The sequence below is a fragment of the Heloderma suspectum genome, chromosome 4 (genome assembly GCF_057233095.1).
Source record: "Heloderma suspectum isolate Gila_16-S chromosome 4, 16-S_ref, whole genome shotgun sequence".
In the NCBI taxonomy this organism is placed as follows: Eukaryota; Metazoa; Chordata; class Lepidosauria; order Squamata; family Helodermatidae; genus Heloderma; species Heloderma suspectum.
Genome location: NC_139461.1, coordinates 71,429,737 through 71,445,104, shown reverse-complemented (window position 1 = coordinate 71,445,104; position 15,368 = coordinate 71,429,737). Strand labels below are relative to the sequence as shown.

The 15,368-nt window shown below is 41.1% G+C and overlaps 1 protein-coding gene across 12 annotated transcripts in view; it reads left to right on the top strand.

Annotated features, from left to right (window-relative positions):
* DTNA (dystrobrevin alpha) overlaps positions 1 to 15,368 on the top strand; it is a 223,494-nt gene that overhangs the window by 162,792 nt on the left and 45,334 nt on the right. For 4 of the 12 annotated variants that reach the window (XM_084849611.1, XM_084849609.1, XM_084849608.1 and 1 more), the window contains exon 11: positions 7,997 to 8,089. The exons of 5 other annotated variants lie outside the window; for them this stretch is intronic. In XM_084849611.1, the coding sequence (XP_084705737.1) occupies positions 7,997 to 8,089 (93 nt within the window). Of the gene's footprint in view, positions 1 to 6,952; positions 7,031 to 7,996; positions 8,090 to 15,368 lie in introns of all 12 variants that reach the window. 3 more of the 12 variants (XM_084849605.1, XM_084849617.1, XM_084849606.1) reach the window with 1 other exon arrangement.

Here is a 15,368-nt window from a genome sequence, read left to right as displayed (position 1 = left end):
CATTTGATGTAAAAGGGGTGAATTAGAAGTAATATGAATGTTCATGATATTTTTGATATCACTGCAGAAATGTGTGAAATTTAAATAATTTTTGCATTTCATATAAAAACACCCAGATTTTGAATACTAGGTGCTATGCTCAGATGCCCTATATTAAAACTTTGGGTTATCATTCAGGAACAGGGATTTTACAAAACTTGGATTCCTTTCTCTGGGTAGAAGCAACTAAGATGTTAACAAACAAAATGCTTGGAAACAAACACAGTTGGGCAGGGTGCCCTAAATCATCCAGATAGTTTTTATTCATGTTAGATCCATTTCAGCAAAAGATAGATGTCACACACCTTGCTTTAGTTGGGCAACAGTTTACTCATTGATCTGGAAAAGTCATTATATTTTTATATTTGGGCAACAAAAACTAAAAGGTTATGCTGTGTGTGTGTGTGTAAACCAGGATCCCAGCAAGCCCATATGGATACACAAAAAGCACCATGCACGCAGTAAGGATTGCCAATTTTCACTTCCAACCTTTTCCACTTTGGAAGGATCCCTCTGACCCTTGGGAGCAGCTTTGCTTTCTTTCTTTACTTTTTTTTTCATCATTTCTTTTTTGCATACTTGTGTCAATTAAGTGTATTGATAAAGGTATAATACATTGTTTTCTTATCATGGATATTTGAAAAAAAAAAACTGTATCTTCCGAATGAAGGAATATCATGCCTTCACTTCTGTTTTATTTATTTATTTATTTATTTAATTTCTATACCGCCCAATTGCCGAAGCTCTCTGGGCGGTTCACAAAAATTAAAACCAAACACACAATAAAACAATTTAAAATATATAGAACATTAAAACCACAATATAACAATACAACCACAATAAAATCTAGCAGCAGTGCAGGAGTTTAAAATACAGATTTAAAACAGCAAAGATAAAAATTTAGAAAGCTAAAATGCCTGGGAAAATAAAAAGGTCTTCACCTGGCGCCGAAAGGAATACAATGTAGGCGCCAGGCGAACCTCACTAGGGAGCTCATTCCAGAGCCGGGGTGCCACAGCAGAAAAAGCCCTCCTCCTAGTAGCCACCCGCCTCACTTCCTTTGGCAGGGGCTCACGGAGAAGGGCCGCTGACAATGATCTTAACGTCCGGGCAGACACATATGGGAGGAGGCGATCCTTCAGGTAACCTGTCCCCAAGCCGTTAAGGGCTTTGAATGTTAACACCAGCACTTTGAATCAGGCCCGGAAATGGACTGGCAGCCAGCGCAGCTGGAAAAGTACTGGCGTAATATGAGCTCGCAGGCCAGTCCCTGTTAACAATCTTGCTGCCCTATTTTGGACCAGCTGAAGTTTCCGGACCGTTTTCAAAGGCAGCCCCACATATAATGCATTGCAGTAATCCAGACGAGAAGTTATCAGAGCATGGATAACTGTAGCTAGGCTATCTCTGTTCAGATAAGGGCGTAGTTGGTATACCAGCCGAAGCTGATAAAAAGTGCTCCGTGCCACAGAGTTCACCTGTGCCTCAAGTGACAGTTCTGGATCCAAGAGCACCCCCAAACTATGAACCTGATCCTTTAGGGGGAGTGCAACCTCCTCCAGAACAGTTTGAATATCACCTAGCCGGGCAGACGAACTACCCACTCCGTCTTGTCTGGATTGAGTTTCAGTTTATTGGTCCTCATCCAGTCCATTACCGTGCCCAGGCACTGATTCAGAACAGCCACTGCCTCACCTGGTTTTGATGAGAAAGAGAGGTAGAGCTGGGTGTCATCTGCATATTGATGGCACCTCAGCCCACACCTCCGGATAACCTCGCCCAGCGGTTTCATGTAGATGTTAAACAGCATGGGGGATAAAATAGAGTCCTGTGGAACCCCATGGCTCAATTGCCAAGCACCTTGCCCAGGAAGGGGATGTTGGCCACTGGCCTATAATTGTTAACATCCTCTGGGTCCAGGTTAGGCTTTTTCAGGAGTGGTCTAATTACCGCCTCTTTTAAAGCGGCAGGCACCACTCCCTCTCTCAAGGAGGAATTTACAACCTCCTGGACCCAGCCAGACAACCCCTCCTTGTTTGATTTAATAAGCCATGAAGGGCAAGGGTCAAGCACACAAGTGGTCGATCGGACTTGGCCAAGCACCTTGTCCGCATCCTCAGGCCTCAGTAACTGAAACTCATCCAATAAAACTGGACCAGACGGTGCTCTGAACGCCTCTACCAATGGAACTGCATTAATGGTGGTGTCCAATTCATGACGAATCTGAGCGACTTTATCCTCAAAGTGCCGTGCAAACTTGTCACAGCGTGCTACCGAGGGTTCCACCGTCTCTCTCCCTGGCCCAGAATGTAACAGGCCGTGAACCACTCGGAAAAGCTGCACTGGACGACACTGAGAAGATGCAATGCTGGTGGAAAAGAACTGTCTCTTTGCCACCCTCACCGCCACAGAGTAGGCTCGATAGTGGGCTCTTACCTGTGTTCGGTCAGACTCAGCACGAGTTTTCCTCCACCTGCATTCTAGCCATTTCCCCTCTTGCTTCATTGCCCTCAGCTCAGGTGTATACCAAGGAGCTGTCCGGGCTCTGCTCAGAGGGAGAGGGCGCTTGGGCGCAATCATGTCAACCGCCCGAGTCATCTCTGCGTTCCACAGAGCGACCTGGGCTTCGACAGGAGCACCAGCCGTACCAGCAGGAAAATCCCCCAGAGCCCCCTGGAATCCATCGGAATCCATTAATCTCCGGGGGCGGACCATTTTAATAGGTCCCCCACCCTTGCAGAGGGGAAAGGCTGCCAGAAGTCTAAACCTCAGCAAGAAGTGATCTGACCACGACAAAGGGACAGATGTTAATTCCTCCACTTTCAGATCACCATCCTCCTGCCCAGTCGAGAAAACCAGATCAAGTGTGTGTCCTTTTATATGCGTTGGGCCGATGACATGTTGGGACAGCCCCATGGTTGTCATGGCGGCCATGAAGTCCTGAGCCGCCCCGGATACAGCGGCCTCGGCATGGAAGTTGAGATCCCCCAGGACCATCATCCTGGGGGTCCTCAACACCAAGTCCGAGACCACCTCCGTCAGCTCAGGCAGGGAGTCTGATGGGCAGCGGGGTGGGCGGTACACCAACAGAATCCCTAATCTGTCCCGGGTACCCAACACAAGGTACAAACACTCAAGATCTGCACTCGAATGAGCAGGAAGCCTGGAGAGGGAGATTGAATTCCTATAGACCACGGCAACCCCCCCTCCCCGACCCTCAAGTCGGTGTTGATGCTGCACCGAGTACCCAGGAGGGCACAGCTGGGAGAGAGTGACCCCCCCAGTTCCCCCACCCAGGTCTCAGTAATACATGCCAGGTCAGCCCCCTCATCCACAATCAGATCATGGATGAGGGAGATTTTATTTTGGGCCGACCTGGCATTCAGCAGCAGCAGCACCAGACCCGAGGGCAGACTGGTAAGACTGCCAGGAACCATCAGGTTGGGGGAAGAACCAGAAGAGGGGACAGCTGTAAGGTATCTAGCCCCTCTTCTCCTCAGCTGGCCTGTTAATCCCCCAACGCCATACCTCCCCCTGCCCGTGACCACAGTTATGGTGGCACCTCCCCGACCCCCTGAGTTGCCCAATAGTCCTCCCAGGCACATATTAAAATGTTAGGGTATAAAATGCACAACAGTTTAAAAGAGTTCTGTTATCATATTATGGACAGGATCCAAATAACTGTGTGTGGGGGGTAAAGATTCCACTGGTCCAGCACATAAAACAAGGATGCAGAACCTCAGGCCTGGGGTCCCAATCCGACCATATTGAGCTCCCAATAGTGCTTTCTGGGATTCCCCAGATGGCCTTGCACCATTCCTCTGGCCTCATCCCCTTTTCCTTAACCGATTTTTTGGTGGTTTCTAGGCTTTTGTGCAGTTTTTCCACATTCCAAAACACAGCAATGCCTCTCCTAAGGTGCAGTTATTGGCAATAAAAGCTTTAAGCTAAAATATGCTGGTATTTTTGGCCCCACCCACCACTGGAATGTGGCCCCTGAGAGCTGTTCTAAAATGGAATTTGGCCCTTGGGCTGAAAGATATTCAATACTCCTAACATAAAAGAACATTAAAAGAATCTTGTGACCAAAGATCCATCTACTCAAGACTTCCTGTTTCCCTCTGTGGCCATCCAATGCTTTTGGAAAGCACATACATGGCACATGAAAGCAATATCACCCCCCTGCAACTGTTATTGAGTGGCATAGCACCTATAAACAAGTAGATGGTGTTTAGACATTGTTGTAATAGCCATTGATAAAGCTATCCTCTATGAATTAGTCTAATCCCATTTTAATTAGAACATAAATATCTTTTGTGAATTTAATCAGCCCTTTGGATCATGGATTAAATGAATAAGAAAAGTAATATTTGTATGATGTATATCTGTGAACACATTAGTCAACATAATGCTCGATTATTCCTGATTATGAGAGAGAGAGAGAGAGAGAGAGAGAGACTTGATGGTTACTTCAGGACCTTGGACAGGGGACCTTTGGGACAGTAGATTTCTTATTCTGTTCCTGTTGACAATTGTATGGCATTACACCTTGATTAATTAAGGCTAGGTTGAAACCATATTTCTCTTTAATTGTTAGTGACTGCCTTCTGTTAGTATCTGAGTTTGTGAAATCCCTTTTCTCATGGTATATATGTGATTTTACTGATACAATACTAGCATAAATATTTCGAACAAGGCAAGATAACTGGCTATTTGAGAAGTCGACAGCAGGTGATGATTCCCCCCGCCCTTCATAAGAGCTGTGCTGCTTTTTCCCCTTCATAAATGCTACATTAGTTTGATTCTCTATATGAATTGCATAATGTCTCTGTTTGCATTTTTCTTCTATTACCTGATAGGAAATTAATCCCAACAAATACCTATATGATATAGCATTATGTTATCCAAAGGTATTGATGGTAAAATACGTATGCACACATAGATCCTTTTGACATTCGGAATCTAACCAAACCCCCCCCCCCCCATAAAATTTAGAATCTGGAGAGTAGTGTACTCAATCATATCCTTACACAGTAATACTGCTGAATTCTACTATATGCAGAATTTGGTAGTGAATCTGATTCTGGCTACAGCACAACCACACTGGAATTTTGTAGAGAGAATCTGCTGTAGTTTTGGAGGGTTGTTCCTTGTTCAGGGACTCCTTTACTGCATTGTTCAATGACATAAAAAGCCCACATTAGCATCAGAGATCTGTGCATGTGTGGTGAGGCCAACTGTACTGCAAAAGCCTATGGAACCCGTGAGATGCTAGTAAATTCATTGGTGGAACTGGAGGCTGTCATATCTGTTCATACTCTAAAAGGAAACTCTGCAGATAGCCAGATAAAAATTCCTGGTCTGCTGAAACTTTTCTGGAGTAGCACTGTGGGGTTCTACCCATCTCTGCTACTTGTTCATCTTAATTCCATTACAGGAGTTGGCTCAATTGGAAGTGTAGTTAATTGATTACACATAAGAAAGAAGTGGACCTAAAACAGTAATATTTATTTTGGAGCTTGTATTCCTGGCAGCTTAATGAATATATAAGATGATTTACTTCCATTCCTTGACATGTTCACCATGATCTGTGGACCAGATGCACATATGGGAACACCAATGTGCATATGAAATGGTGCTCTATCTTCTTCTGAGACTTAGACATTGCCACTGTGTGCACATAACAATTCCCCTTTACATACTTACAATATTCCCATTATTAAAGAGAACAGGGAATCCCCTGCACCCATGGAGCACCATTTGCACATTGGAGCCCCATGAAATTTTGGATCATTCCCATTTAGTGAAGTAGATATCACTGATTTCATGGGAATTTGCTTCCAAATTAGTGTGCTATAATATCAGCCTCAGCTCCATCACTGTGACTAAGTAGACCAATCCTAGTATTTAGGACTAACTGGTTTGTAGACTAGGCTATTAGCTTACGCATACTTAAAGGTTTGTTTTCATTATACCCACAACAACTTAATCACCTCATATGGTATGCTGTAAATGAGATATCCATTCTTTTGCATAGCACACAGCCACATTCCTTTTAGCTATAATATTCCCCGCCCCACCCCAGTAGCTGTCATAAAAAGATTACTGGAAAGGACAACTGGAGCAAGAAAGAAAGTTGTTTTGGCATGTTTCAGAGTGAGAGTCAAAAAATCTTTGAATTACATTTATTTTTCTCAAAACTGAATCAAGAACTGCAAGTTATTGTGGTTCTTTATATATTTAAACATAAAAGTAAAACTAAAAGAATAATCAAAACAGAACTATACAAGAATATTTTTAAATTAGAGGTGACTAAATGTTTGTTCAGTTACTTATAGACATTTTCTTGGAGTATATCCTTAATGGAAAAAAAATATTCCTATAGTGGCAAAGAGAAGAACCCTTTCTTAACTGATTCCCTTCCCACTGCCCTAGAAATACTATTCTAGGAAATGTTTCTAAAGAGTTGGCAGCATTAAGTCTCATACACATACAGTATCCGGCTTGCAGCTTAGAAAATCTATATGAAATTAAATAGGTTTTCAGTAACGATTTTGGTTGAAGCTGTGTAACAGCTTACTAATTTTTTTAAAAAAAAAACTTAAGAGAAGTGCAACTACAGAACTTTTATAAACTTGTAGAAAATCGACATTCGGTGTTGGAAAAAAACCACAGAGTTCATTTTAACTTTTATAGTGATTTGGATTTTAGAATTATCTGTTATTTAAGGCTGCGGTCCTATACAGTCTTACTTGGAAGTAAGTCTCATTGAGCTAATGAGACTTACTTCTAAATAGACAGGAATAGACGTTGCATTGTAAATTACTTACATATGTTTCACAGTTAGTAAGTTTCAGTGGATTATAGCCATCACTGTTTACTGTCTTCTTAGTTGTCCTGTCTCATTAACTAGCTCTCCTTACAAGAATAATGAAGTAGAGCAGAACAAATTGCTGGCTAGGGCTGCTCCAGCTTTTTTGAAAGGCAAAGGGTAAGTTTACAAAGGTGCATCAACAGCTTGCACTAACACAACTAAAGCAAATGCCTTCTCCTTGCAATATACTGTACATTCTACAAAATGTATTAAGTGGAGATTTTTAATTTCCCCATAATTTGCCAGCTGGATTAAACACAAATAAAGACATATAAAATACAGTAATATTTCAAAACTTGTCTTTATATGACATCTTAAAATACAGGTAATTCTACATTTTATGCAGATTTGTGTAGTCATAATTAAATTGTACACTTCCGCCCTAAGAACTAATCTATACATGTATATAATTTATGTGGTGTACAGTTTCTAAGACTGTACTATTTCAGTCTGCACTTGGAGGAATCACATCAAAATCTCCCCAGCATGAAAATCTAGTACATCAGTGAGAATATTCACACCTAACCTTCTCCCTGGTGCACTAGATTTCCATGTTCAAACAATATTTTACGGGAGTAAGCATTCTGACTTGCAGTCTTCTACATGCTGTTTGAAATTATTCATTCCTAGGAACTATGTAATGTGATTGGTTTGTATGCATAAATCAGCTCTAAGACATCCAACTGACATCAATTGAATTTACTTCTACATAAGTGTGCTCAGGATTTCAGCCAAAATTAGCAACGTCTGAAAGCTATTATCTTTTATGCTTCATTATAGCACTAATCCAAGGCCAGCTCCTGCATGGTCCTTGAGCATCTCTGCTTCTTTAGATCTTTGTAGGTGCTGTGTGTACTCCAGCAAGCTGATATTCTTGCCTCTTACATGCCATCTTTCTTAATAACTCTTAAGTTCTACCTTGATTAGTTGGAATTGATAACAATTTCAGCACTTGTTTTTTTGAAGAACATTTGACTGCTCATTTGATAAATTCCCATTTCACACTCTTACTTGCTCCTGCTTTCTCTGTTTATTTCTCTTTGTCTGTCCGGACTACACCCTTTTCCCCCAACCCTGTTTCAGGTTACAGTATAGCCTCGATGTTGCAGACAGGCTGGCTGATGAACATGTTCTCATTGGGTTGTATGTCAACATGCTCCAGAACAACCCCTCACGGTTAGTGCAGGCTGGGCACCTTGGTGGGGGTCTTTAGAGGAGGGACATTAGCCTGGTGAATCCAGGTTATAGCAGAATGCAGTTTCTAAAGAATGGACCAGAAACTAAATTGATGGGCCTGGTCCTTATTCCATTTGATTTCAGCAGCAGTGTTAAATATTACAAACAGCTGCCTTGGTTAGAATTATGACTATGCACACTGATTTGTGTTAGTCTTTAAAAGGCAGCCATTAGTGTACTTACAGATATTATTATACACAATCTGACCACTTATCCTAGTAACCTTCAAATTGGGCCACAAACCCCATGAGCCAGCATAGAGTTGCTTCATGTTATGAATATTCTAAACAGAAGTTAACTCTTTTGTGAAACATCCGGTTATCATAGGCACATTATTTCACTGCAGCTGTGCATATTGAGAAGGCACAAACAGCCACTACTCCTCAATGCACATAAACTATATGTTGATGATGTACATGATATCTACTCTCTTCCTTACATGGAAGTGACTTCTGAGCAGACAACTGAAACCCTTGTTGAACAAGCAGCATTGAATACAAATACAGTATGTAAGTGGAATTAATGCAATTTTTGGATTGTCCTGGAGATGGTTGTTGCTAATAATCATTTCTATTGTGCTTTTAACGTGCAGATTGCTTTCCAGCCCTTATGTTGTTTATCATTAGAATAACTTTGTGGAAGAAAGGTAATTACTTTTGCAAGTTATCTAGTAGGTTCATGACTGAGCAGAGACTTGAGCCCAGATCTCTTAGGTCTAGCACGCTGTCAGCTAGACCACACTGGCTTTACCCATGAAGGAAATGTAAAGGATGGAATGCACAGATTTACACATTTGCTGGAATCATTTTGAAAGTGAGGAAAGGCAATGGTTAAAAAGGGCTGTGAGAGACTTTTATTTGCCTACCTTGCATGGCTTTGCACAACAGTGCCTAAGATGGTGCTCAAAAGCAGTTGATGAAAGGTTAGTTGAACACATGCAGTGGTTCACCCTGCAGTGCCCTGCAGCATAATGAAGGCTGGTCATCACATTCCTTATGGATGTAACATACAAGATCAAGACTGGACTGAAAGTCAGTATTGGATTCCATGGGGCACATTTTCCCAAACAATATCATTAGAAGGAGCAACAACTTCCATGTATCACAAAAATTCCTAGCAAGGTCCTTGTTGTGTAACATGTTAGATGCCATTTTTAGTTAGTAGATATTTAATCAATGGGTGCTTTCTGAACAGAGAGTTCTCATATAACAGGCCTTTTTATCCATCATGGGAGCATCCTTCTCTGAATAATCTGTTTATGATCCTGCAAGCTGTAGCCCTTTATCTGCCAGTTGTTCCTGTTATCAGTCAAATTCTGGTGAGTTCCTTTCCATTTATACTGACAAGCTTGCACTGATATAGTTAAGCTTGAGTTCACATGTTCAGCAGAGAAAAGAAACCGTATGCCATGACAAGCCTTTAGTTTAATGCTTCTGAAGGTTAGATGGGTAAATGAACAATACAATCCTTGATAATTCAAAGAATTAAACCAATGTTCAGTACAAAACATTTGATTACTGACATTTAAAGATTACAGTCTTAACACCTTTGTTATAAAGAGCATCAGTCATTCACACAGGCTACCTTCTTGACTTTGATGGACAAAATTAGCTAACGACTAACAGTCAACCATGTATTACATATGACTTAGGCTAGTGAGAGAAAGGCATGGTTTTGAATACTTAAAGCTTAGCCAATATAAAAGAATCTGTTGTCCCTGAACATTATGTAGTTTTTATAGAGTTACATCACTGCTGATATTATCCTTAGGTGACTACTATTGTCAGTGGTTATGTATTTAATAGATGACTGCTTTCTGACCAGAGAGTGCTCAGCCAGCCGCAAAGTTCCAGACACTAATGGTCTGCTATATACCATTTACAGTCCATGGGAAAAAGCAGAACCATTCTTCACTATATCCAGTGATGTTAGAACTAGAATCAATGGATTTGAATGCAAGAGGACAAATTTAGATGACAAATTTGGGTAACTTTTCTTAACTATAAGAACAGCTAAGTAAAAGAGCATATAGCCTAAAGACATTTTGGAAAATCCTTCCTTAGATCTATTTTTTTTTAAGGCTGAATTAAAGCTACAGTTTCATTCAAAGTATGTACTATTACTATTCAGTGTAGTATTATACATAACAGAAAAAGATTGATACCATCCCATAGTATTTGTGGTCCCTATTAAAAAGAAAGAAAGAAAGCATGCCTTGATAGTCATAAAGAAATGTTACTGAAAGAAAACAATGACCAAATAATGCAAAACAGTATATCTTCACAGAAGTTAACAAAACATTGCCAAGATGTTCTGAACTCTTTATAGACCTGGTCTGCATGTAACAACAACCCAGAGTATGGGTTGTTGTTGAATTGTGGGTTGTCATTATATGCAAACCCTGCACTATGGTTTAACTATGGGGTGTTAACCATGAACAACCCAGAGTTCACAATCCAACAGTAAACCATGGCTTTGCTTCCTAGGTTGTTCATGGTTAACACTTCGTAGTTAAACCATAGTGTAGGGTTCACACGTAACAACCACCCATGATTCAGCTCATCGTCTGGGATTGTTCAAACAACTGCAGCAAAGGAAATAAGCATGGTGGCTTATTTTCCTGGCTGTGCATACTGCCCGGATTTCCCCATTACTCTCATTGACATGGTTTGCTGTGTCGTCCAAACTAATATCTACAACTATCTTTTATTACAACAACCTATTTAGAACCTAATTAACAGTACAATCCTATTCATGTCTACCCAGAAGTAAGTTTCATTGACTTGGTTCGCATGCTCAAAATAAGCCACTGTGGCTTATTTAAATTACGGCGCATGCCAGGTGTAATTTCCATAATCACAGCCCTGGTGCAGCTTGTGTCATCCAAACCCAGGTGACATGGCTTGTTCGAGGTGGAAACAACCCTCCAATAACGCTACAACAACCCCTGGGTTACTTGAGGGTTGCTGCCTCCTCAAACAAGCCATACTGCCCAGGTTCGGATGACAAGGCAAGCCGTGCCAGTGAGGGTAATTGGGGAAACTCGATTGGCATGTGTGGTGGGGTTAACAAGCCACCGGAGCTTGTAAACCACACCTTGGTCATGTGAACCAAGTTTCTGGGTTGTCATTACGTGTGAACCAGACTTCTGTATGTTCTCATCTGAATGGTCTCAGGAGCATTAAAAACATGTGGATAATATAGGGTTGCCAGCTGACGGGAGGGTGGGGATGGGGATGGCTTCCATTTCTGTGTTTAATAAGAGTTTGATGGTGTGCAGAAATCAGCAGTTGAAGCTTTTCATAGTACGGAGAAAACTTCACTTGCTAATCTTGGTGCATCAGACCGCTATGAAAAGACACAGCTACAGTGACCACTTGAAAAGTTGGCAACGGTAGGATAAACACTGTTTTAGATAATTTCAGATAAATAGATGTGCTTTTCCCAGAAGGCAACACTGCAATGAGAGTACATGAGGAACACAAATGAATTCAAACCATCAACATATTTGAATCATCAAGAGTGAGACGTGGGGGTTCCAATATATTACATAAACATTTTTCTCATGCAAATTTCAGAAATGAAATGCGCTCTTCACTGCTTGTGTATATTTTGGGCATTTGGGGAAGAGAAACAATTTTCCTTCAAATCAGAGTGGCTTGTGTTTACTGGAGTGTGGGTGTATGTTTCCTTTCCTAGTCAATTGTGAAGTGACTAATTTCCTTGAGCCATATGAGCTGACTTTGGGTGAATTAACACCCTCCAGTAGTCCTAGAAAATGTATCAGCTGAGAAAGAACTAGTGTTGTTGCCCTGCCTTCTATTTGTATATTATTGGGCAAGTATATCAGAAGAATTCCGTATAACTTCCAACCACAATGAATGTGTTCAAGAGTAAGTTGACATGTTCAGCTGACATGATAGCAAACAAGTGGTGGATTTGTCACCGCTTGTCTTGCCTACAGAGGACAATGCATAAGGTTCTGACTTTCCATCCTGTCTAGTGGCTTTTTAGCTGCAAGGGTCATGTGGGATGCCCCTGACTCTGTGATGGCATATTTGTCCTGCAGCAAGAAGCTGCCACCAATAGGAGCAGCTGGGACTAGGATTGTTTCTTATCCATTTGTATTTTAACAGTGGGAAGCAATTTTTCTCCTTTTCAACCATGTCCCCTATATGATAGCTGGATATTCAGTACCAGAAACAAAATCTAAACCAATTTTTCCTATACAGAATATCCTACCTTTACTTTATCCTACAATTCAGTGGGAGCCACTGGGAACGTAAGGAACATTTGAAGTGGAGCATCCTGCCTGCTGTATTAGATCCCGGGGTGACAAAAAGCAGGATGCAGGTTTACCCCTCACCTCAGTGCTTGAGCACTCTGCACTTTCTCCCATATAAATGAGGGGCTACCATATACTCCTACTGTGGTGGGAGGAAAATGTTGCATTTGGAGACAGTGTTCCATTGTGGGGAATCCTTCTCCCCTTCCCTTACATTAAGAGTTACAGTGTATCTATATGCAAAAGTATGCAGAAACAAATTGCACCCCCAATGGGAGCCCTGCAGTATATGGGCCTTCTTCTTACGTATGCTGGTACATAATTACGTATGCTGGTACATAATTAAAAACAGTATGATTGTGACTAGAGTTAGGCTACTCAACTGGATGCTGGGTTGACATTTTCAGCAAATTAAAACCCAAGGATCCCTTTCTAGATCAGTCACCACCTGCTCAAACTCCATCAGGGTATACGTGAAGATAGGATTTTTTGCATCACTCGCAAAAAATTTTTTTTAAAAAATGGTTCTCATACAAAACCTTGGAAGACTGCACTGTTTACACCCCTCCATTTTGAGAACTGACCATTTATTCCTGCTCTGCTTTCTGGTTTTTAACTAGTTGCCTATCCATAAGAGGACCCTCTCCTCTTATTCATGACTGCTGAGTTTGCTCAGGAATCTTTGGTATGGGACTTTGTCAAAAGCCTTTTGAAACTGCAGCATCTACTCTCAAAAAAAACCTTAAAATGTTACTGAGAGGATGTACCTTTGCAGAATCCATGTCAATTCTTTTTCAGCAGGACTTTTCCTTCTGTGCTAGTGCAAATCCTGTGTTGCCATGGAGGCTAGTAGTCTGAGAATGATTGAATAAAGAATAAAATAAAATTTGCCCATTTTCCTTGCAACTGAGCAACTTTATACTTTTAAAATAAATCTACTACAAAAAACTGGCAAAACTGGTGGGAAAAAAATTTCTTTTGAAAATATCATTTACCATTTCTTCAAGAATCCCTTCCTTAACATATCAGTTCAGGCATGGGTATATTTGCCCTATATCTTCAGTGAAGACAGACACAATTTATTCAGTTTCTCTGCAATCTCCTTAGCCTTCCTTAGTACTCTTTTAACTCAGTTGTTATTCAACCGTCCAACCACCTCCCTAGCCAGTTCCCTGCTTCTGATATATTCAAAGTTTTTTATATAGTTGCTATTAATGTTATTACCAAATGCTCCTTTTTGCATCCCTTATTGTCTGTTTGCATTTCTTTTGTACAAGTTTGTGTTCCTTTTTGTTCTCTTTGGGCAAGACTTCGGTTTTCTGAAGGGAGCCTTCTTATGATAGCTTCCTTGTCATTGTCCAGTAGCCACGATGGTGACCAAATGCACTTTGTGCTACCTTTCCTGACTTACAGTTTACATTCTAGCTGAGCTTTTGTTATTCTGGTTTAGCATAATCCCCAAATGTTCTGAAGACATTTTACCCTCTTGGCTTTCCCTTTCACCTTTGTTTTTACCAAGTCCCTCATTTTAGAGACATTTCTTCTTTTGAACTCAAATATGACTGTTGGATTCCCTTGGTAATTTTCCATTACATATAAATTAAATTTGAGAGCACTGTGGCCACTGTATCCAGTCCTGTATCAGTTCAAGAACACTCTCTTTCGTACTAGTTCCTGGGCACTACTTAGGATTATGTCCGGGGTCACCTCCCTTCTGGTCAGTTCCATACCCAGCTGTTCCGAGGCATAGTCATTTAGGGTATCTAAAAATTTACCCTCTTGCATGTCACTGAAACACACATTTATCCAGTGTATGTGAGGGTATCTGAAGTCACCCATTACTAGAACACTTTCTCCTTTGGATGCCTCCCTGATTTCCTTTTCCATCTCAGTATCACCCTGAGCAAGTTGGTCATGGGGATGATAGCATGTCCCTAGTACTAAATTACTATCGGGGCCTGGTATTGTCATCCACAGTGATTCTGTGGAGGAGTCTGCCCCCTTTGAGGGTTCACATTTGTTTGACAGAATGCCCTCCTTGAGGTACAGAGCAACACCATCCCTAGTACTGCCCTTCCTTGCCTTTCCTATCGATTTTGTATCCAGAATGACCATATCCCACTGATTCTCTCCATTCCCCCAGGTTTCCATTCTCCTTTAAAACCAAACACTCCAACTCTCAACTGTGAACTGCCCAGAGAGCTTCAGCTATTGGGCGGTATAAAAAATAAATAAATAAATAAACTCTCCCAAGTTGGCTCAGAGGCTTCTAACATTATACACAATGTCCCTCTCCAAATGTCTCTGGCATATGCATTTTCTCCTATGAATCTTTGACTTCTTTGACTGGTTATTACGTTTTACAGTATGCTTATGGCCTATTTCCATCCCTTCCCCATTGAGGCAATCAAGAACATTTCTTAAGGAGCATTAAGGAAAATCTCATAGCAACACATACTCAGGCCTTACAGCCTCTATCCATTTTAAATAGGAGTTGTTTATGTTAAAGAATTTATAGGCTTGCAATCCTGTACACTGGGAGTAAGTTCCATTGAATTTAGTGGGACTTACTTCTAAGTAAAAATGCATTGAATTGCAGTGTTAATAACTGATTTCAGTCTGCATACTTTAATTCGTTTAGGGAGCAATCCTATGCTGGGAATTGTAAGACTTTTTGCTGTCTAAACAGGTATAGGATCGTGCCTTTAATTGGTAGTTTAATCAACAAATGCTATGCAGCACAAACCTATATATGTTTACTTAGACATAAGTCGCACTGTGTTCAATGGGGCTTATTTACAAGCAAGTGTGCACAAATTGTAACCCTAAGCTGCAATCCTATACACACTTACGTTGGAATAAGCCTCACTAAACTCAATGGGAGTTACGTCTGAGTAAACATGCATAGGACCGTGCATTTAGTGAATTAATTGG